We start from the raw sequence: 21813 nt of genomic DNA, 5'->3' as shown, positions 1-21813 counted from the left end.
ATCCATCCATCCATCCATCCATCCATCATCCATCCATCATCCATCATCCATCCATCATCCATCCATCCATCCATCCATCCATCCATCCATCATCCATCCATCCATCATACATCCATCATCCATCATCCATCCATCCATCCATCCATCCATCATTCATCCATCCATCCATCCATCATCCATCCGTCCATCCATCATCCATCCATCCATCCATCCATCCATCATCCATCCATCCATCCATCCATCCATCCATCCATCATCCATCCATGCATCATGCATCCATCATCCATCCATCCATCCATCCATCCATCCATCATTCATCCATCCATCCATCCATCATCCATCCATCCATCCATCAATCATCCATCCATCCATCCATCATCCATCCATTATCCATCCATCATCCATCCATCCATCCATCAATCATCCATCCATCCATCCATCATCCATCCATTATCCATCCATCATCCATCCATCCATCCATCAATCATCCATCCATCCATCCATCATCCATCCATTATCCATCCATCAGCCATCCATCCATCCATCATCTGCTGGATTCCAGGGATTTTGAACTGCTGCCTGGCTCCATGCCTCTGTGACAGTGAGGTTTGGCACAGCCCTGAGGAGCTGTCTGGGAGTTTTTAGGATGGGGATGGAAAAGCATCCCGGGAGCAGCGAGGCTCTCTTTGGGATGCACTGTTGGGATTTTAGATCTGTTGGGATATGATAGCCCCCCAGAGGAGCCCCAGATGCACCAACTGCCTCAGAAATGCCTTTTATCTCTATTTTAGCTGCATTTTATCTCCTTGAGAATCAATACGTTGTCCTCACCCTAAAAATGTAATTAATGAACAAGTTGCATCTTCCTTAAAAGCTGGAATTCCTTGGCAGGAGCCGCAGCGGCCGATTCTGAGACGCCAAGATTTGTATTCATAAAGCAGGAATGAGGTTCAGGATTAACCTTTCCCATCCATCTTTATTTATTGAGTCGTTAATTAGAAGCCTCTAATTTCCCAGGCTGCCCCGGCCTGGGCAGGGAGCTGGTGGCTGTTTCATGGAGATGGATTTTGCCAGCATGGGCTTGGAAAAGGAGGCGCTTCCCAAGCCGAGCGTCCTGGGGGCAGCAGGGAAAACCCTGGAGCATCCCATAAATCAGAGTGTGGCAAATACCACACTAACTCCCCTGCTTCGTGGTGTTAACAGGGCTGCATTGGGCTTTCCTTGGATCCTTGGCAGTGGGGTTTTGTTTTCGAGTTTGATGTCAGAGTGGGATTAATTTAATATCAAATCCGAGTGGAGCTGTGGCTCGAGGAGTTGATGGGGTGTGACTGCTGAGGGATGTGTGCAGGTTTTTTAAGTGTCCTACCGGGAAAAATGAGCTGGAATGGAATATTGATGAGCCCTGGGAAGGCTGAGGGTGGCTTGGGGACAGCGTGGGGTCAGGCAGGGTCGGGAGCAGTGAGGGAAAAGCAGGAAAAATCCCCATTTGGAGGGAATTTGGGAGCTGTGCTGGTGCGGTGGAGAGGAGGGAAGAGTTAAACTTCCTGATATTCCCATGCTGCCAAGCTGGGGGATGCCAGAGTCCATTCCAGAGGCTGCTATCCTGGCATGTGGGTGCTGGGACCTGGGGGTTCCCAAAAAACCCTGGGCATTCCAAAAGCTCCAGTTTGGTCACCTGGGAGCAGCTTTTGGGAAGGGAAGGAGCGCTCGGAGCATCCCGAGGAGCAGCAGGGCTGCCTCGCCAGCTCCCATGGGAATTATTCCCAACCTTCTCCTTTTAGGCAAACAAAGCAAAACTTGTTCTTTGTTGTTGGGAATTTCTCCATCTCTGGATCCGTGAGCTGCATCCCAGCGCTGCCTCCTCCTCCCAGGAGTTGGTTTTCCTGTCGGTTTTTAATGGAGCGCTTTGGGAAAAGTTTCCCTGCTGAAATGGGGTGGAGGGACGGATCTGAGGGGATTCATGATGCCAAATTCATCCAAAAGGAGCATCCAGAGGGACAGGAAAGGTGGACTATGGGATTGGGGGGTGGCTGTGGCTGATATCCAAAAAATAATATAATTATTAGTAAATAAATATGCTTAGAATATAGAATATAGAATATAGAATATATAACATATAATATAGAATATAGAATATAGAATATAGAATATAGAGTATAGAATATAGAATATAGAATATGAATAGAGAATACATATTATATATATAATATATATAATGTATAGATTATATATGTCTTCATATAATTATATATAATATATTATATATATGTTTAAATATATATTCTTAAATTATATATATAATAATTTATATCCAATAAAGAATATATTTATAATATATTAAACAAACATCGTATATTATAATATATAATAATCTATAATAATAAACAAATATATTAAATATGTTATTAAATAATATAATAGATCATATTTGGGATCTACACAAAACAACGAAGTTTTGAGGAGCAATCAGGCGGCCAGTCTGGGGACAAACGGGGCAGAGGGGACTTTCCCTCCGTGCCAGCTCTCCCGGTGCTTTCCAGCCGGGAATCAGAGCAGCAGCAGCCGGGAGGGAGCGGAATCCGCCAGCCTCTAACAGGCTTTGGAGCCAGAGGAGCTTTGGGATATTTTTGTTGGTTTTTTCCCCTCTTAAGCGCATTCCCGCTTTAAGCTGATCCCATCTCGCTACCTGCCGCCTTCCTGCCGGGAATTAACTTTTCCCGGCTTTTCCCGTTATTTTTAGCCCGGACCGGGAGTTGTTGTTATTCCCGGGAGCATCGGCGGGGACACGGGGGGCGCACGGAGATCCTCACCCCATCTTCATTAACGCCGCTAATTAGCGCCGGGCCGGCTCGGCGTTATGCAAATCAAGGCGAGCGAAGTGGCCAATGGGAAAAGCATGATTTGCATAGCTGAGATTTTTCAGATTTTTTAAACTTTTGCAAATATTCTTATTATTCTCCTTTTTAGTTTCATTTATTTTTATTTGTTCATCATTCTAATGAATTATTTTATTTTTAAACATTAATAGTTTTTATTTATTTTTATTTCTTATTTGTTCTAATTAATTTTAATTTCTAACATTTTTACTTCTTACTTTTCATTTATTTGTACTTCTTATTCATTTTAATTAATTTGTTTTATTTTTAGAGTTTTTAATTATTATTTTTACTTTATTTTGATGTATTTTAATTTCAGTTAAATAACTTTAATTAAAAACCTTTAAATTATTATTTAAATAATATTTTATTCTAATTTATTACTTTTAATTTGTAAACATTTTAACTAATATTACTTTTTTACTTTAATTTCTTATTCATCCTAATGAATTCATTTCAATGTTTAAGATTTTGAATATTTTTTATTTTTATTCTTTGTTGATACACTTTTAAACATTTTACAATTATTTATGAATTGTTTACTGTTATTTTAAAAATATTTTACTATTATTTGGGAATTTTTTCCTGCTGATTTTTTCATATTTTACAATTATTTTGGCATTTTTTATCTTTTATTTTGATGTTCTGCACCGAGAAAATGATTCCAGCAAACTCCTCATGCCCCATCCTCCACCCCTTGACTCGAAGCTTTCTTTCAACCCAAACCTTTCATTTCCCAAGCCTCTCCTTTTCCTCTGGAGCTTGAACTGGAACATTCCCGTGGAAAGGCGGGAGCGAGGGGAGAGGATCCAATTACCAACCCAGCCAGGGAGGGGGAAATGAGGGGATTTGGAAAATGAGGAGAATTGGGTTTTCCTTGATGGGGGCAATCAAAAGGCCTCAAAAGCTGGGAGCAGGGACCAAATTCCACCCGGATCATCCCTGGGGTGCTCTGAAGGTGCTGCTTTGCTCCTGGTGGCGATGGATAATTAGGAGTGGAGAGGAGCTTCTGTTAATTACAGCCCCCTCGTTATACAAATGGCACAGATGGGGGTGAGGTGGGCATCAGCCTGGGCCAGGTGAGGGGTGTCACCGTCCCAGCGGGGGTGTTCCATCCCAGTGCCACCATTTGGGGTGGCAGCGGGAGCTGGAGGTGGTGTGGGACATGTGGGGACACCTCCACCCCTGGCAAATTCCTCTCAGAGTGGTGGGGCTTCACAGAGGGATCTCCAGAGCAGCTGTGGCTGCCCCTGGATCCCTGGCAGTGCCCGGGGCCAGGTTGGACAGGGCTTGGAGCAGCCTGGGATAGTGGAAGGCGTCCCTGCCCATGGCAGAGGTGGGAATGGATGATCCTGTGGGAATCTCTGAGGTCTTCAGGCCACCCATCCCTCTGCTCTGGAGCCAGGCTGGGAGAGCTGGGGGTGCTCACCTGGAGAGGAGAAGGCTCCAGGGAGAGCTCAGAGCCACTTCCAGGGCCTGAAGGGGCTCCAGGAGAGCTGGAGAGGGACTGGGGACAAGGGATGGAGGGACAGGACACAGGGAATGGCTTCCCAGTGCCAGAGGGCAGGGATGGATGGGACATTGGGAAGGAATTGTTCCCTGGGAGGGTGGGCAGGCCCTGGCACAGGGTGCCCAGAGCAGCTGTGGCTGCCCCTGGATCCCTGGCAGTGCCCAAGGCCAGGCTGGATGGGGCTGGGAGCAGCCTGGGACAGTGGGAGGTGTCCCTGCCATGGCAGGGGGTGGCATGAGATGATCCTTAAGGTCCCTTCCCACACAAACCATTCCAAGATTCTGTAACACAGAGAAGCTTCTTGCTGGGATGCAGTGCCAGCATGGAATCACTCATGGAATAGTTGGGTTGAAGAAGCCTTTAGGATCATCTCATTCCACTCAACCAGGCTGCTCCCAGCCCCATCCAACCCACCAACACTCCCAGGGATGGGATCTCTAACACCTCCAGGGCTGAGCAGGGAATTCCCATCCTCTGCCCCACCGCATGGCCGTGTCTCTGTGTCCTCTCCAGGCGGGAGCCTCTCCAAGCAGGACTGGACCATCCAGTGGCCGAGCACGGAGCCGGGCAAGGAGAACAGCCCCGGCTGCCCCCCGGAGCCGGGACCCTGGGGCAGGACGCACCTGAGCCCCAAGGTCCAGCCCAAGTGCGGGCAGCACCACTGCCACGCCAGCTCGTCCCACGGCCCCATGTACACCCACGTGGACCGCCTGACTGTGGAGGGCCACCCGGGGCTGTGCCCACCCCTGGAATCCGGCCACCGCTCCCTGCCACCGTCCCCACGGCAGCGCCACGCCGCGCACACCCCCCCGCGCACCCCCAACATCGTCACCACCATGACGCCGCCGGGGACCCCGCCCGTGCGCCGCAGGAACAAGCTGAAGCCCCCCGGGACGCCCCCGCCCTCGTCGCGGAAGCTGATCCACCTCATCCCGGGATTCACGGCGCTGCACCGGAGCAAATCCCACGAGTTCCAGCTGGGGCATCGCGTGGATGAGGCGCACACCCCCAAGTAAGTGGTGGCCCGGGTGCTGGTGCGTGTTGGGGGGGATAAACCTCATCGCAGCGCCTTGGAAAAAGCACATTTATGCCTAAATGTCGGTGTTTTGTCTGGAGGTTTCGTGTGGAAATTCCTTTTTGCAGCTCCTTGCAGCGGGGATGTTGTGGGATGGTGTCGGTTCTGCTCCCCCGGATCTCATTTTGGGGTGGATAGGGAGCGGGGATGTTGTGGGATGGTGTTCTGCTGCCCCGGGATCTCATTTTGGGGTGGACAGGGAGCACCCAGGGGTCCAGGATTGCTGCCTGGCAATGCCGGAATGTGGGATGGGAGGGCTGGATTTTCCAGCTGCTGCACGGGAACGGCCGTGACGACTGCGTGGGGAAGTGAGTGCACGCCGGAGAGAGATGGCAATAATCATATGGATATATGGATTTATAAATCCTCATGGAGAGGACAGTTTCTGTTCTGGAGACCCCCCGGGATCTTTCCTATCCCTGGCGGTGCTCGGAGCGCGCTCTCCAGGCTCTGCCACATCCCCGCGGCTCCTGCTCTGCGGCTCCGCTGCCGGCAGAGGCTGCTGCTGGGCAGGGAAAGGATTCTCTGGCATCACCACATTCCCTCCCCATCCCTTTCCATCCCTTTCCGCGGCCCCGCTCGGAAAACCTTTCTCCTGCCATGGCATGGGGTGGCAGAGGGGACTCGTGGCCACTTTGGGACATCACCTCCTCCCTCTGAGGGTGTTTCGGCATGGAGCTGGTCCAAAACAGGATCTCAGGACAAACTGCTCTTTTCATCCCAAAATTTGGGGTTCTTGAGGATAAAAAGGCCGTGCCAGAATCCTGGGAAGAGTCCCCTGAGGGCTGTGGAGGGAGCATGGATGCCTTGGCACAGCACAGACCCTCCGACATATCCGTGGTGTTTGGGCAGCTCCAGCTGGGACACAGGAAGGGTTAAATCCACTGAGGTGCTCCCAGTGCCTGACCTGGAGCTCCCCTTCTTGGGGCAGAGGGAACCAGGGCAGGTTTGGGGGTGGCAGATGTGTCTGGTGGCCTCAGCATTGCGGTGTCACTTGTCCCCCGGGCTGTGGCAGCCATCATTGCATGAAGTGAGGGTGATCATCCACCCCCCTATTCCCCTGAGCTGGGAATTTTTGGTCTCCAAAGGCTTTTAGCTTTTGGGAACAAAGCCATTTCAGCTGGAAAATGCCTCCTGGAAGGCCACCCTCCCCCTCGTGCTTAGGCACTGGAGAAGTGTTTGCTTTGTTCGGTCCCCAGGAGCACCCCCGTGTCCCCAGGGAGCATCCCTGCATTCCTGGGGATCAGCCTCTCCTTTCTCCTGCTTTTCTCGGCATTCCAGCCCCCAATCCATGCTCTGCCTCAGCTGGAGAAGGTCTCACTGAGGGCAGAGCTTGCCCTGTTTGATCCCTGGGTTGGTCACTGGATAGTCCCTGATGATCCTGAGCTGAAATTGCCAGGCACTACTGGGAAGGGAGAGCTGGAGATGCTGGGAAAACTGGATGCAGTCAGGTAGAGATCAAAGGAATCGAGGTTTGGGCTGGAAGGGACCTTAAAGCTCATGTCGTTCCAAGGGCGGGGACACCTTCCAGCACTCGTGGTCACTCTGACATGGAGCTGGACACCATTAAATCTTCTGGCCACTGATTCCCCAGTGTGGGGATGGGGTGCCCAGAGTTCCCTGCAAAGGGAAGGAACAGGGAAGGGCGTGGAGATGGAAATGCCACACGGGGTGACACAAACACACAGTGGTGTCCCCTCTGCCTTCATCACTCTCCACCTTCCTGGCACAGGGTGTCCAGAGCAGCTGTGGCTGCCCCTGGATCCCTGGAATGTCCCAGGCCAGGTTGGACGGGGCTTGGAGCAGCCTGGGACAGTGGAAGGTGTCCCTGCCCACGGCAGGGGGTGACACTGGATGAGCTTTGAGGTCCCTTCCCATCCAAACCATTCCATGATTCCTTTGCCTGTCTGCAGCCAGTTCTCCCAGTGTCTCCAGTGCTCTCTTCCCAGTGGTGCTGGGCAATTTCACCTCCTGATTAGGGAATTAATCAAGGAAAGTGCCAATACTGACAGGGCCCCGTTGTGCTCCAGGGGCCGCTACGCCGGGTTGGATCCGGATTCCTGCAAACCTCTTGGAGAAACAGGGAATTTCATTTTCTCTAATGGCACTTAATGATTTTGCAGGAGACAACCACTAAATCCTGCCTGCTAATCCCATTAGTGGTTCTGGATTGTAATTAGTACATTAAAGAGGCAGCTTCTTCTTTTTTCCCTCTTTTTTTCCAGCACAGCCCTGCTGGAGTGGAAGCTGTTTATTAGCCTGGATGAGGTGGAAAATGCCTGGCACAGATAAAAAGTGGATTAAAATGGAAATATTTTCAGGCTCTTCTCAGCTAATTGTTATTTTATGGCCATGGCCATGGAATTTGAGGATGGGTTTTTTTTTAATGCCACACTTTTACAGTGTCCCTGAAGTCTGAGTCCTCTGTGCTTCCTGCAGGAGGGAGCTCATCCCTGGAGGAGGATTTGGAGCCTTCCCTGATCAACCCCTTCTGGGGTTTAGTTGTGCCCCTGGGCCCTTGGGTTGCTTTGGATTGGGGCTTTCTGTTCCCTGTGTCCTGTTCCAGCATGGAAGGAGGGGCTGGACATGAAGAACTGAGAGTTTGAGGACTCTCCTGGGGATCCCAAGTGCTGGGTGGGATCTCCTGGAGTGATTTGGGGTGGAGATTTACCCCCATCCTGCCTGGTCTCTGCAAGGACCCTTCTGAGACCCTTCCAGGAGAGACGTTGGTGTCCCTCAGGCTGATTCATGGAATGGTTTGGGTGGGAAGGAACCTTAAGGACCATCTTGTCCCACCCCTGCCATGGGCAGGGACACCTCCCACTATCCCAGGCTGCTCCCAGCCCTGTCCAACCTGGCCTTGGGCACTGCCAGGGATCCAGGGGCAGCCACAGCTGCTCTGGGCACCCTGTGCCAGGGCTGCCCACCCTGCCAGGGAGCAATTCGGGCTGCCCACCCTCCCAGGGAACAATTCCTTCCCAATATTGCATCCATCCCTGCCCTCTGGACACATTCCCTGTGTCCAGTCACACATCCAAAGTCCCTTTATCCTTCCCCAGCTCAGGATGGGGTGAAACGGGCTCTGGGGAGCCAGGGGTGACTTTGGCAGAAGGAGAAATCTCTCTCCCCATGAGCTGTGGGTTGGGATTGATGGAGTGGAGCCCTTGGGGTTCTCCAGGGCTGCCCCCCCGGATTTTTCCACCTTGGCACAGACAGAAAATAAAACGCCACCATTTATTTGTGACAGCAGCAGCAGCGACCGGGTCCCCCCCCCCCCGAGCAAGGCCACCTTGTACTGCTTGATTCCTGATGACAGCTCATAAACTCCTTTGAATGTTGTGTTTTGGATCTTATTCCCAGCGTTTAATCCATCATTTCTGTATGCCAAGACCTTCTGAGGCAGGGGTTAAGTCTGATTTTTTTTTTTGAGCTCCCAGCCTCCAATTTTCCTGCATGGAGTCTCTAGCTGTCGACCGCAACTCCGAGGTACGGGACATTACTCCTGAAAAGGTCCCCTGACTTCCATAAATCCACAACCCATAAACATCTCAGCAATGGTCCTGAAATGGAAACAAAACATTGAGAGTGGCTGATAAAATAATGCCCATTTAATACCTCATGAATTCCACGGGCCATTGGAATCTCTCATGGATAGTTAATGATTATCCATCAGCCAGGAGCCAGGAAAGAAACAAACTCGGAACGGGAGGTCTCAAAAATCCATTAGTTGGGGAACAGAAGTCCAGGTCGTTACGGGCGTGTGTTAACCCTTGGAAGGGGTGTCTGAGGGATCTGCCCTGGGGTGGGTGGACTTTACCCTTAGACCCATCCTTTGGCCCATCTTTTGTCCTTTGACCTCTACCTAGGCCCACCCATCATCCTTGGACCCATCCTTAGACCTTATCTTTCATCTTTAGACTCCCCTTGAACCCATCCTTCATCCTTGGACCCCTCTTTAGACCTGGCCTTTGGCCAATTCTTTGTCCTTTGGCTCATCCTTTATCCTTTGACCTCTACCTAGACCCACCTATCATCCTTGGACCCATCCTTAGTCCCGTCCTTCATCTTTAGACCTGCCCTTGAACCCATCCTTCATCTCTGGACCCCTCATTAGACCTGGCCTTTGTCCTTGGGCCCATCCGGTATCCTTTGACCTGTTCTTAGACCTTTTCTTTGTACTTGGACATATCCATCATCCTGGGACCCATCCTTAGACACATCTTTTATCTTTAGACCTGTCCTTGGACTCGTCCTGGGATTCCTCATTAGACATTTGAATCCTTTGGCCCGTACTTAGACTTTTCCTTTGTGCTTAGAACCATGCTTCATGTTTAGACCCATCCTTAGACCCATCCTTCATCTTTAGACCTGCCCTTGAACCCACCTTTCATCCTGGGGCCCCTTGTTAGACCCACCCTTTTAACCATTTTTTATCTTTTGGTCCACCCTCCCTTCTTTGATCCATCCTTCATCCTTTGGCCTGTCCTTGGGCTTTTCCTTTGTACTTAGAACCATTCTTCATTTTTAGACGCATCCTTAGACCTACCTTTCATCTTTAGACCTATTCTTGGACCCACCCTTCATCCTGGGACCTCACATTAGACCCATCCTTTGGCCTTTGGCCCATCCTTAGATCTTTCATCCATTCACCCATTTTTGGACCCCTCCTTCACCTTTAGGCCCGTCCTTGGACCTGTCCTTCATCCCTGGACCCCTCCTTAGACCCACCCTTTGATCCATCCTTCGTTCCTTGACCCACCCTTTGTCCTTTGACTCATCCTTAGACCCGTCCTTCATCCTTGGACCCCTCATTAGATCCACCCTTCATCTTTTATCCCATCCCTCTTCCTCTGACTCCTCCTTAGACCCTCTTTTTCTGACGCCTTCTTAGACCCATCCTTTGTCTTTCAGGCCTGTCCTTTGACCCATCCTTCATCTTTGGACCCCCCTTAGACCCATCCCCTGACCCACCTTTCATCCCTGACCCTTGTGAAGGGGAGATGAGCCCAAACCCTCCTGTGCTTCCCAGCTGTGGCTGTCTGGCCAGATCCATGGACTCCGTGGCCCTCAAGGAACGTCCTCTGGGAAGCAGCTGGAGAAGGCGCATGGGAACACAACCCAACGGGGCTGAGCCCCAGGGATGTGCAGAGTTCCAGCATGCAGCAGCTGCTGGACAGGACGGGACATTTTTGTGGTGCACCTAGATCAGGTTTAGGCTGGCACAAGGCTCCTCCAGCTCAAGGCAGCTGGATTTTGGCTAAATTTTCCATGAATTCTCCTTATCCTGTGTTGCTGCAGTGACATTCTGGGTGTGGGTGTTTTCCTGGTGGAAAAACCTGTTGGTTCAAAGCCTTCTGAGGGTTCATTTCCTTCCCTTTTGCCCCATTGGTGCCAAGGTGGGTTTTTGAGGGATTTTTCCAGACTGAGATGAGGATTTCCTGGCTGGGTGAAGTCAGACGTGAAGTTCAGATGTGAACTGGTGATAGAGCACATCCCCAGTTTCTTCTTTTCCTTTTTCCTTGAATTATTTCCAACTTTAACTTTAGACACAGGGGGTGTTTTTCTCCATCCCACATTACAAATTCCTGACAACGGGATATTTCCTGTGGCACTTGGCCAAGTCTACTGCCCAACGGGGGCCATCAAGGCACAGAGGTGAAAAACTGAATCCCAGACCTCCAAAAACTTGGGAGCAGAGGGCACAGAGGTGAAACACTGAATCTCACACCTCCAAAAACATGGGACCAGAGGTCTTCTCCACCCTCCCCACCCACCGAGCAGCCCGTGCTTAGGCTGTGCCTCAGATTTAATCATTTAAGCTGGTCCTAAATAGGCCCTGATGGGTCATTAATTCTGCTGCTCTGCAACCTTGATAATAATGATGTTTCCCCTTGTAGCAATTCTCATCCACCTGGTGGATCGATGATTTGATGTTCTGCATGGGCAGGATTCAGGAGAGCATCCAGGCAGCTCCTGTGACATTCCCCAGCTTTGGAAAGGCAGGTGGGCTCCTGGCGTTGGGGATGAGCAGGAGATTGATGTTTGCAGAGCAGGTGGATGCAGCAGGACGTTGCCAACGTGTGGAAATAATCCACATGGAGCATCTTCCCAAGGTGGGCACTGGCACCTGGCTTGTCCCAGCCCTGGGGTGGCAGCAGGAACAGGGCAGTGCCCGTCCCCTGTGACTCACCTCAGATGTTGGGGTCAGTTTTGGGTCCCACATGACAAGAAGGACATGGAGGGGCTGGAGCTTGTCCAGGGCAGGGAACGGAGCTGGGAAGGGGCTGGAGCCCCAGGAGAGGCTGAGGGAGCTGGAAAGGGGCTCAGCCTGGAGAAAAGGAGCCTCAGGGGGGACCTTGTGGCTCTGCACAACTCCTGACAGGAGGGGACAGCCGGGGGGGTTGGGCTGTGCTTCCAGGGAACAGGGACAGGAGGAGAGGGAATGGCCTCAGGCTGGGCCAGGGCAGGCTCAGGGTGGATTTTGGGAACATTTCTTCATGGAAAGAAAGGGTGGTCAGGCACTGGCACAGCTGCCCAGGGCAGGCATGGAGTCCCCATCCTTGGGGAGATTTAAAATTTGTGTGGATGTGGCACCTGGGGACAGGGGTGGACTCCATGATTTCAAAGGTCTTTTCCAACCTAAAGGATCCCTCTTTTCAAACATAAAGGATTCCACGATCTCCATGCTGTTATTTATCCTGAAAACAGAGCCCAACCTGGAACTTCAGCGAGGGCAAGAGCGTGGCAGTGCGGGAATTTGGAGAGCAAAACGAGCAGCATCTCTCCCTGTGCTTCCAAATCATCCCCCTGATTAATCTCGCTGCCGCTGCTGGCGAGCCAGGGCTGTGGAGCAGTGCACAGCTCCTGGAATGTGTCCAGCTCCCTCAAAGGATGGTTTGCACACGGTGAGGTGACAGTGATGAGTGGCCCCCGTACCAACCTGGCTCCGTGCTGGAATTATCCCACTGCTCCAGGCTGTGGCGCTCCTTAGGAGTGTCATTAATGTTAATTACGGCCCTGCTATTCCATCCAGAGCGCTGGAGCTTTACCGTGCTCAGAGGAGAAAATCCTCACCGTGTCCTTTAATGAGGAGTTGAGGCTCCTTCCAAAGCCAGACAGGTGTGAGGGTGAATTTAAATAAGGATTAACATCCTGGGAGAGGTGGCTCCGCAATCCTGGTGCTCCTGCTGCCCAGCTGGGAGGGAGGGCACGGAGAGGGCAGGGGCTGTGGGCAGTGTCCCGAGTGGTGGCCAGGAGAGGGACTAACCACTGATGGTCTTGGCAGAGCCTAAGCTCTTCCCAGATCTGTCTTCCAGCTGGAGCTGTGCAGGAAAGTCAGGGAGCAGCTCCCCTCTTCACTTCTTTGTGGTTCAAGAGGTTGGTGGGAGCTTCTCCTGACCCTCCTGCCACCCCAGCCCTGACCTGCTGTGGTGGCCCAAGCAGCTGCTGGGTTGGCCAAGTGCTCCAGGGGATTCCTTGGCAATAATGGGATGAAAACCAAAAGCAGGGAGTACTGCTCAGAGTCCAGAGGAGGCCACAGAGCTGCTCCAAGGGCTGGAGCCCCTCTGCTCTGGAGCCAGCCTGGGAGAGCTGGGGGTGCTCACCTGGAGCAGAGAAGGCTCCAGGGAGAGCTCAGAGCCCCTTGCAGGGCCTCAAGGGGCTCCAGGAGAGCTGGAGAGGGACTGGGGACAAGGGATGGAGGGACAAGACACAGGGAATGGCTTCCCAGTGCCAGAGGGCAGGGGTGGATGGGATATTGGGCAGGAATTGTTCCCTGGAGGGTGGGCAGGCCCTGGCACAGGGTGCCCAGAGCAGCTGTGGCTGCCCCTGGATCCCTGGCAGTGCCCAAGGCCAGGTTGACAGGGTTTGGAGCAGCCTGGGACAGTGGGAGGTGTCCCTGCCATGGCAGGGGGGAGGATGAGATGAGTTTTAAGGTCCCTTCCATCCCAAAGCATTCCAGGATTGTCCAGTCTGGGGCGGATCTGCCACACCTGGCTGAGGTTGTCTGGTCTGGGGTTGGGGAAATCCCCTCAGGGTGCTCCAGGGGCTGAATCCCTGTGGAAGCTTCTCCATCTAAAGGAGCCTCAGCCCCAGCAGCCCTGGCTGGCCCCAGCTCACCCGCACTGCCCTTGGGTGGCCCTCAAAGAAATGTAACGGTGGCAACCAAGAAAACAGAAGGGGCTTAATGAGAAACAGCTCCAGCTCCAGGATCCTGGCAATTACCTCTTCCAGCTCCTTCCTGCCCCTGTCTGCTCCCAGTGCTGTTCCTGCAGCCCCAAGGAGGAGGCAGGGGTAGGGATGGGGGAAACCTGTTTGCCTCAAATTCCCTTCAAAGAATTTCCTGGCTTTATAATTTGCAGCTGTAATAAAAAAGTTCCACTTTGTGCTTGGAAAAGAGAATAATAGATCAGTCAGACTCGAGCCTGGAAATTCAGGCATCCAGGGAAGTGGGGACAGGCACTTGGATAAATATTTAACTGCTGAGGCTTTGATACGAAGGAGCTGCTTTTCCTCTGTCTGGGGGAGGGAGGGATTGTTGCCTCTTTATGGGAATGAGGAGGATAAATGGAACACCTGGAGGATATTCTGTGTTTATTTCTTTATCTCAACCCCAGCTTGTTCAGGAGTGTGAACATTGTGTGGAGCTTGCTCAGGTTTGGGTGGAGAATGAAGGAATTTCAGCTTTTCAGGCAGGTTCAAAAAATCCACTGCCTTGAAAGCTGAAATTCCTTAAGAAGCTGGTGCCATCCTGAGTGCACCAGAGGGATTTGGGATGTGGGATGGCACTGGGCACGGAGCTGTGTGTTTATCCTGGTGCCAAAGGTGACCTGGTGCCTCTGGGCTGAGACAGATCCAGCTGGGCTGGTTTTGATCCCAGCTCTCCAAGGCTGTTTGGGAATGCACAGACTCCTTAGCCGGGGTGGGTTTTGTAATGGTTTATTTGGGAATCCTTGGAGAAAAAGGTCAGATTTTGCCATCTGTGTGCCAATATGGGAACAGGAAGGGAGAAGTGGCAGAAGTTCTGGAGAGGGGCTTTGGTGAGGAGGGACAGGACACAGGGAATGGCTTCCCACTGCCAGAGGGCAGGGATGGATGGGAAATTGGGAAAGAATTGTTCCCTGAAAGCACAGATTGAAGCTGTGGCTGCCCCTGGATCCCTGGGTCAGTGGGAGGTGTCCCTGCCCGTGGCAAGGTTGGGATAAAATAATCTTCAAGCTCCCTTCCCACCAAATAATTCTTGCCTGAAAGAATGCCAGAGTGAATCTGAGGCTTTTCTTCCTTTTTTTTTTGCCATTCCAGTGGATGCTGCTGCTGTAGGAGGTACAGGGGCAGCACTTCACCTGCTACTTGCTCTGATTTAATCGGGAATATTGTGCAATTAAACCACTCCAAAAGCCATAAATCTTTGGGGCTGAATCCCGGCCAGGGCCACGCACTCCTGGCCAGGCAGCAGCGTACTTTAATCCTTTGCAGCTGAAATACCGATGAGAGGATTTTTATTTTTATTTTTATTTCCCACTCTATTTCCCTTCCTTTAAGAGCAACGCTTGTGTGGAAATTAGTGTGTGCTGGCGAGGAGCAAAGTGGTGAATAAAACATCACCTGGCTCCCGCGGCTGCAGGGGCAGCTCCTGCTTTGTGGTTAAATTTTAGATTAAACCCGTTTTAATTCTTTTTAACGGCAACAAGAATGGAAGTGACAACAAATGCCTGCCGAGCAGGTTGCTACTTACTCGATTTCCGGGTTTTTTAAGAGTTGGGAATGGAGGATGAGCGCTGCCAGAGCTGAGGAATGGTTGGGGTGTCCCCTTTGGGATGCTTTTTGGGATGAGCCGTATTCCAGGAGCATCACAGCCCTGTGAACATTGGATTTTTGCTCCCTGTAACACACGGATCCCACTGTGCCCATCCTCACATTCCAGCTTCTCCCAGCGCATCCTGCTCTTCCAGCCACCAAACCACCCCGGCACATCCCAGCAGGACAAAACCTCGCCGGGCTCCTTTCTGTGGAAATCCTGTAACATCCACACCCTCCCCGCCCCGCACGCCGCTGTCAACCCCTGCCCTCCCGCCGGCTCCGGAAAGCAGTGACGGGCCCTTTGTCCCGGTGTCTGCTCCTGTTTTTCAGCGTCTGTTGAAACCCTCTATTTTTTTTCCCCCCAAAGCCGGTGATAAGCGTTTGACTGATCCCACCGAGCAGGCGGGGATGAGCCATTCAGGCGGGATTGACGCCTAAAGGGATTTGCATTAAACGCTTCAAACTCGCTCGGCTTTTTTTATTTTATTTCATTTCATTTTATTTTATTCCCCATTTTTATATATTTTTTTTTATCTGTCATTATATATTTAGCGAATTCCTGCATGAAATTACGGCCCCAATCGCTGGCATTCACCCATCTGAGAAGGAATCGCTCCCGGCACTGATTTTCCCGAGCGTCCCGAGGCAGGAATTAGCCCCGATGCTCCACGAGCTCTGCCTTGGGGGGTTGGTTTGGGCTCTCCCGGCCGAGGGATGCACGGGATAAAGGAGGAAAATGAGGAATTCTGGGTCTGCAGAGGGTTAGCGGGTGTGAGAGGTGAAGGAGAGGGGGATGCTGGGGGTGCTCACAATGTGCCAAGGGCTGAGATGCGGGATTTTGAGAAATGTTTGGGAAGCCAAGGGCTGCGTGGAACAGGGGCTGATCCCGATGTGCTGCAGGGGACCTGCAGCGAGGGGTAGAATCCCAGGAATACCCAGCTTTGGAGCCTTCTGGAGCAGGGAAGAGGGTGGGACAACCATGGAGAGAGGCAAAAAAATGTGGGGATGTCCAGATTTCGTGATCTGCTCCAAATCTGGCAAGGAAGACACCCTTGGCCCATGGTGGCATTTTCCTGCCATCCCTGGAGGGTGCTCTGGGCGACTCCCAGATTTTGGGGGGCTGCAAGCCTCGAGATGGACCAGGTGTGGTTCTCTGTACTCCCTCAAATCCCTTTGGAGCCAAAATAAAAAATATCTGCTCCATAATCCTGCCTCCCTTTCCTGAAGCAGGGTTGACTTGGGCTTTATCCCTATGGAAAATTGAAATTAGGCTGAAGTTTTGCCTTTTTTTTTTTTTTTGGGGGTTTGTTTTTTTTTTGAGTTTTTTGTTTGTTTTTTGAGGGGTTTTTTTTGTGGATTTTTGGTTTTTTGTGGTTTTTTGGTGGGGTTTTTTTGGATGTTTTGTTTTGGTTTTGGTTTTATGTTTTTAGTTTTTTGGTTTTTTTTTAATTCCCCTTTTTTGCCTCTGCTGTCCTTGCGGAATTGGGAGCCTGGCACAGGGAAGAGGGTTCCCCCTGCCCAGCTAGGATGGGGAATTTAGGCTGGGAGGACCAGGATGCATTTCCAACATGTTTTTCCCCACTTTGGGTAAATGAGAGGAGGATGGAAATGTTTGCCTTGGGCACTGCCAGGGATCCAGGGGCAGCCACAGCTTCTCTGGGCACCCCTGTGCCAGGGCCTGCCCACCTCCCAGGGAGGAATTCCTTCCCAAAATCCCATCTAAATCTCCCCTCTTTTAGTTTGAAACCATTTCCCTTTGTCCTGTCACTATGGAATCATGGAGTGGTTTGGGCTGGGAAGGACCTTGGAGATATCTCATTCCAACCTGTGTAGGAGAATGGATGGATGGATGGATGGATGGATGGATGGATGGATGATGGATGGATGGATGGATGATGGATGGATGGATGGATGGATGGATGGATGATGGATGGATGGATGGATGATGGATGGATGGATGGATGGATGGATGGATGGATGGATGATGGATGGATGGATGGATGATGGATGGATGGATGGATGATGGATGGATGGATGGATGGATGATGGATGGATGATGGATGGATGGATGGATGGATGGATGGATGGATGATGGAGGGATGGATGGATGGATGGATGGATGGATGATGGATGGATGGATGGATGATGGATGGATGGATGGATGGATGGATGGATGATGGATGGATGGATGGATGGATGAATGATGGATGGATGGATGGATGGATGGACGGATGGATGATGGATGGATGATGGATGGATGGATGGATGGATGGATGAATGATGGATGGATGGATGGATGAATGATGGATGGATGAATGATGGATGGATGGATGGATGGATGGATGGATGGATGATGGATGGATGATGGATGGATGGATGGATGGATGGATGGATGGATGGTGGATGGATGGATGGATGGATGGATGGATGGATGAATGATGGATGGATGGATGGATGGATGGATGAATGATGGATGGATGGATGGATGGATGGATGGATGATGGATGGATGGATGGATGGATGGATGAATGATGGATGGATGGATGGTGGATGGATGGATGGATGGATGGATGGATGAATGATGGATGGATGGATGGATGGATGGATGAATGATGGATGGATGGATGGATGGATGGATGGATGGATGACCTCCCATGGCAACAAGTCCTTTATGAGCTGCCCATGACTGGCCTCATCCTCCAGCCCAGCCCCAAGGATGGTTTCTGACCCTTTTTTGCCCAAGATGCCCCAAACAGGGCTTGGCTTGCTCCATGTCCCTCAGGCACTCCTGCCTGAGTGAGGGGGGAGGGGACAGGATCCCCTGTCCCTGTGAGCCCCCTGTGCCAGGGGGTTTTCCATGGATTCTCCTGCTCCTCTCCAGGCTTTGGCTCCTGCCCCTCTTCCCTCAGGATAGGGATCAAAGCCATGGGGAGACAGGCAGCCAGCCCAGTCACCCAGTTGGATCTTGGTGTTTATTATTCTTTATTATTTTTTCTTCTCCTGAAGAAACAGAGAGAGGAAAAAAAATATCTCTCTGTCCAAAATCACTCATCCTTCCTAATAATGAGAGCTGTCAGCAGCCCTGCTTGGCGAGGAAATGATGCTCGCAGTAAATATTTGGTCTGGAACTGATTTATGGGTGGAAAAAAACCGAGATTAGTGCTTAATCACTGCCTTTCAGGAAGGGCTTTGGGCCGGGGTTGAGCTCAGGAGGAGCTGGGGCCATGCCAGGGGAGAAGCACTGGGATTTTTGGTGGAGACCCCATGGTTGGATTGGGATTGAACAGCAGCAGGTGAGGGGATGGGCTGGATTTGGGGCCACCAGGCAGGATTAGATGGGATTTTGGGAAGGAATTGTTCCCTGGCAGGGTGGGCAGGCCCTGGCACAGGGTGCTCAGAGAAGCTGTGGCTGCCCCTGGATCCCTGGAAGTGTCCAAGGCCAGGCTGGAGCAGCCTGGGAGAGTGAAAGTGTCCCTGCTCATGACCTTTAATGAACCCTAATATCCCTTCCCACCCAACCCATTCCATGACTCCATGACCATCAGCGGTGGGGCTGACCACAAGGAGTTCCAAGCCCAGAGACCCACTCAGCCGGACCAGCCTGGAGCCATCCACCCCATCCTGAGCCCAGCGCACCTAAAGAGGTCCTTGCAGCCACCCTAAATGCAGCAGCAGCTTTCCTGTGTGAGGAAATAATTAACTTATTAGAGGACGGTTTAATTTTCTTCATTAAGAGGCCATTTCCTATCGCCTGGCAGGGCCAGATGCCCCCGGGCACTGCTGGGAGTGGTGGGACATGCTCAGCTCCAGAGCCTGCCCACCCTCCCAGGGAACAATTCCTTCCCAATATCCCATCCATCCCTGCCCTCTGGCACTGGGAAGCCATTCCCTGTGTCCTGTCCCTCCATCCCTTGTCCCCAGTCCCTCTCCAGCTCTCCTGGAGCCCCTTTAGGCCCTGCAAGGGACTCTGAGCTCTCCCTGGAGCCTTCTCCTCTCCAGGTGAGCACCCCCAGCTCTCCCAGCCTGGCTCCAGAGCAGAGGGCTCCAGCCCTGGAGCATCTCTGTGGCCTCCTCTGGATTTGCTCCAGCAGCTTCAGGTCCTCCCTGTGCTGGGACACAGAGTTGGATGCAGTGTTCCAGTTGGGATGCAGGGATTACGGATGGAACATTCAGGGGATCCTGTTGCACTGCCAGGATGTTCTTGAAGGATCTCTGTCCCAAATGCAGATCTCCAGTGGGCTGAGCTGCCTTTCCCAGGGCTGTCTCTCTGCTCCTGACTCCATGGCAGCCGGAGCAGGAGTGGATGAGCCGGAGCAGCTCCGCAGTGCCAGGATCCTGCAGCCCAGCCCATCTGAGCTGCCAGTGCCACTCTGCATCCCAAATCCTTCTGGTCTGGTGCAGCTTTGGGATCATCTGAGCCAGCAGGACAACACTGGGCCTTGTCCCAGTGTGGAAAAATAGGACAGGAGGGAGAGGCAGGCGACTCCTCCTCCCTGCTCTGCAGAATTTAATTTCTGAGGAATTTCTCCCAATGTTTTGGTTTGCCCACACCATGGCCCTGTGCCTTAACAAGCTGATTCCCAGGAATCTCTTGGGGTCCCTCACATTCTCCACTGCAGCCCACCTTTGCTTGGGCCCTTTATTTGATGTAGTGACATTAAATATGACCATTTAGGGGATTTGGCAAGGTCAAATCCCATGGCTGACGAGCTTTTGGACTAAATGATTTTTTTTAACCCAGGTTCTCAGGAAGAAAAGCTCTGGAATGTTCCTCAATACAAATTGCCTTTGTTTGATGGCGGGGAGGGAGTGGGAATTCTCATGGGGAAGTGGGATTAATTATCACATGGAAGATGATGCAACAACACCCCCATCCCACGGGTGCCACCAGCCTGTCCCCAACTCCTTTCCCTTCACTTTCCCCTCCTTTTTCCTCTTTTCCCTCCCAGAGTCAAGAAGAAGAACAAGCCCCTGAACCTCAAGATCCACAACAGCGTGGGGAGCTGTGAGAACATCCCAGCCCAGCGCTCCCCTCTCCTCTCCGAGCGCTCCCTGCGCTCCTTCTTCGTGGGGTACCCGCCCTTCCTGCCCTCCACCCCACCCGTCCACACCGAAGCCACCTTCTCAGCAAGTAAGTGCCCGTGGCCCCCTCAGATCCCTCTTCCAAGGGGTGGGAGATGCCAAGCAGAGGATGGGACTGGGCAGTTTTGAAGTCAATGGTTTGGAGGACGTTGGTTGAGAGCTGTGGAATGAGCCCAGCCCTTGTGGAGGTGCCTCATGTTGGTGTTTAGAGATCTGTGGGTGCTTCTGGGCAAAGATAGCCCCAAAAAGTGGATTATTTCTGATTTTTGGGAAAGCCACGAGGTTTCTGTGCTGTCTGGGTTGGTGGCACTGCCTGGATGTCACCTAAAAGTGACTTTTGTGAGGGCTGCTTTGTAAACCTTTGTGGTTTCACCTCTCCTGCTTGCTGGATGTGGAGCTGAGGTGGAGTTTTGGGAAGCCAGTCCTGGTGCAAACCTTATGGAGCTGATCCCAGCAGCCAGCCCTGATCCCACCTGACAGGGTTTTGTCCTCTCCCAGGAGATGCTGCTGGTGGCCCTCACTGGGTAGGTTTGGCTCCATGAGCTCACCCAGGTCTGGGAGGAACAGCCTGATCCTCATTTCCTGGTCCCAAACCAGTGCTGGGATTAATTCAACAGGGATTGAAATTTTTCCAAGCTAGGCGTGGCTCTTGGCCCAAAAAGAACTTCCCTGGAAACACATGGCAGCTGCTGGGAGTGATTCCCTGCCAAGTTCCCTTTGCCTCTTGTTCCTCAGCTAAAACTTCCTCCAACTCCACATCCAGGCTGGGTTTCTATCACTCTCCCTTCCCTGGATTTTTCCCTTGTTTCCTTTCTGGAAATGCCTTCCTGGCTTGTTTTGGGGTCTTCCACTCATTCCTCCTGCCGGAGAAGGTTTCACAGCCAAAGAAGCCTTTGCAGCCACCTTCCCTTCCCTTCCCTTCCCTTCCCTTCCCTTCCCTTCCCTTCCCTTCCCTTCCCTTCCCTTCCCTGCCCTGCCCTGCCCTGCCCTGCCCTGCCCTGCCCTGCCCTGCAGTTTGGGATCATGGAGGGCTCATCCAGCCAGTCCTGCTGTCCTTTTCCTCCTGTCCGTTTGGCTCTGGGGACAGTGGCACCTGGCAGGAGCTTTGCAGGCAGACGATGCTGTTCCCAGAGATATCCAACACCCGACTCCAGGTTTGCCTGGAGCGAGGGCGATTTTTGCCTTGCTGTTTCCCACATGGAATTGTCTGTGCTCAACTCGCAGCCTGGACCAACAGAGCAGGAACCACGGACCAAACCCCATTCCCAGCCACCCCTGAGTGTCTCCTGGGATTAGTTTTGCTCACGCCTCAGTGCTGGATTACACGCCGTGGTGTGACATCCTGATGGAACGTGGCACCGCTGCAGCGGGATGCGATGGGAGGTGATGGGCTGGCAAGTGCCTAACCCTGCTGGAGAGGTGTCTCCTCTCATTTCCCTCCGACTTCCCTGGCTGCAGGGAATGTTTTCCGG

At 52.0% G+C, this 21813-nt stretch overlaps 1 protein-coding gene across 1 annotated transcript in view; it reads left to right on the top strand.

Annotated features, from left to right (window-relative positions):
* KSR2 (kinase suppressor of ras 2) overlaps positions 1 to 21813 on the top strand; it is a 76302-nt gene that overhangs the window by 11782 nt on the left and 42707 nt on the right. The window contains 2 exon segments of the mRNA XM_068209148.1: positions 4900 to 5398; positions 20209 to 20390. Coding sequence (XP_068065249.1) covers positions 4900 to 5398; positions 20209 to 20390 — 681 coding nt within the window.

The sequence above is a fragment of the Anomalospiza imberbis genome, chromosome 18 (assembly GCF_031753505.1).
Source record: "Anomalospiza imberbis isolate Cuckoo-Finch-1a 21T00152 chromosome 18, ASM3175350v1, whole genome shotgun sequence".
In the NCBI taxonomy this organism is placed as follows: domain Eukaryota; kingdom Metazoa; phylum Chordata; class Aves; order Passeriformes; family Viduidae; genus Anomalospiza; species Anomalospiza imberbis.
This window is presented reverse-complemented; position numbering and strand designations above follow the sequence as displayed.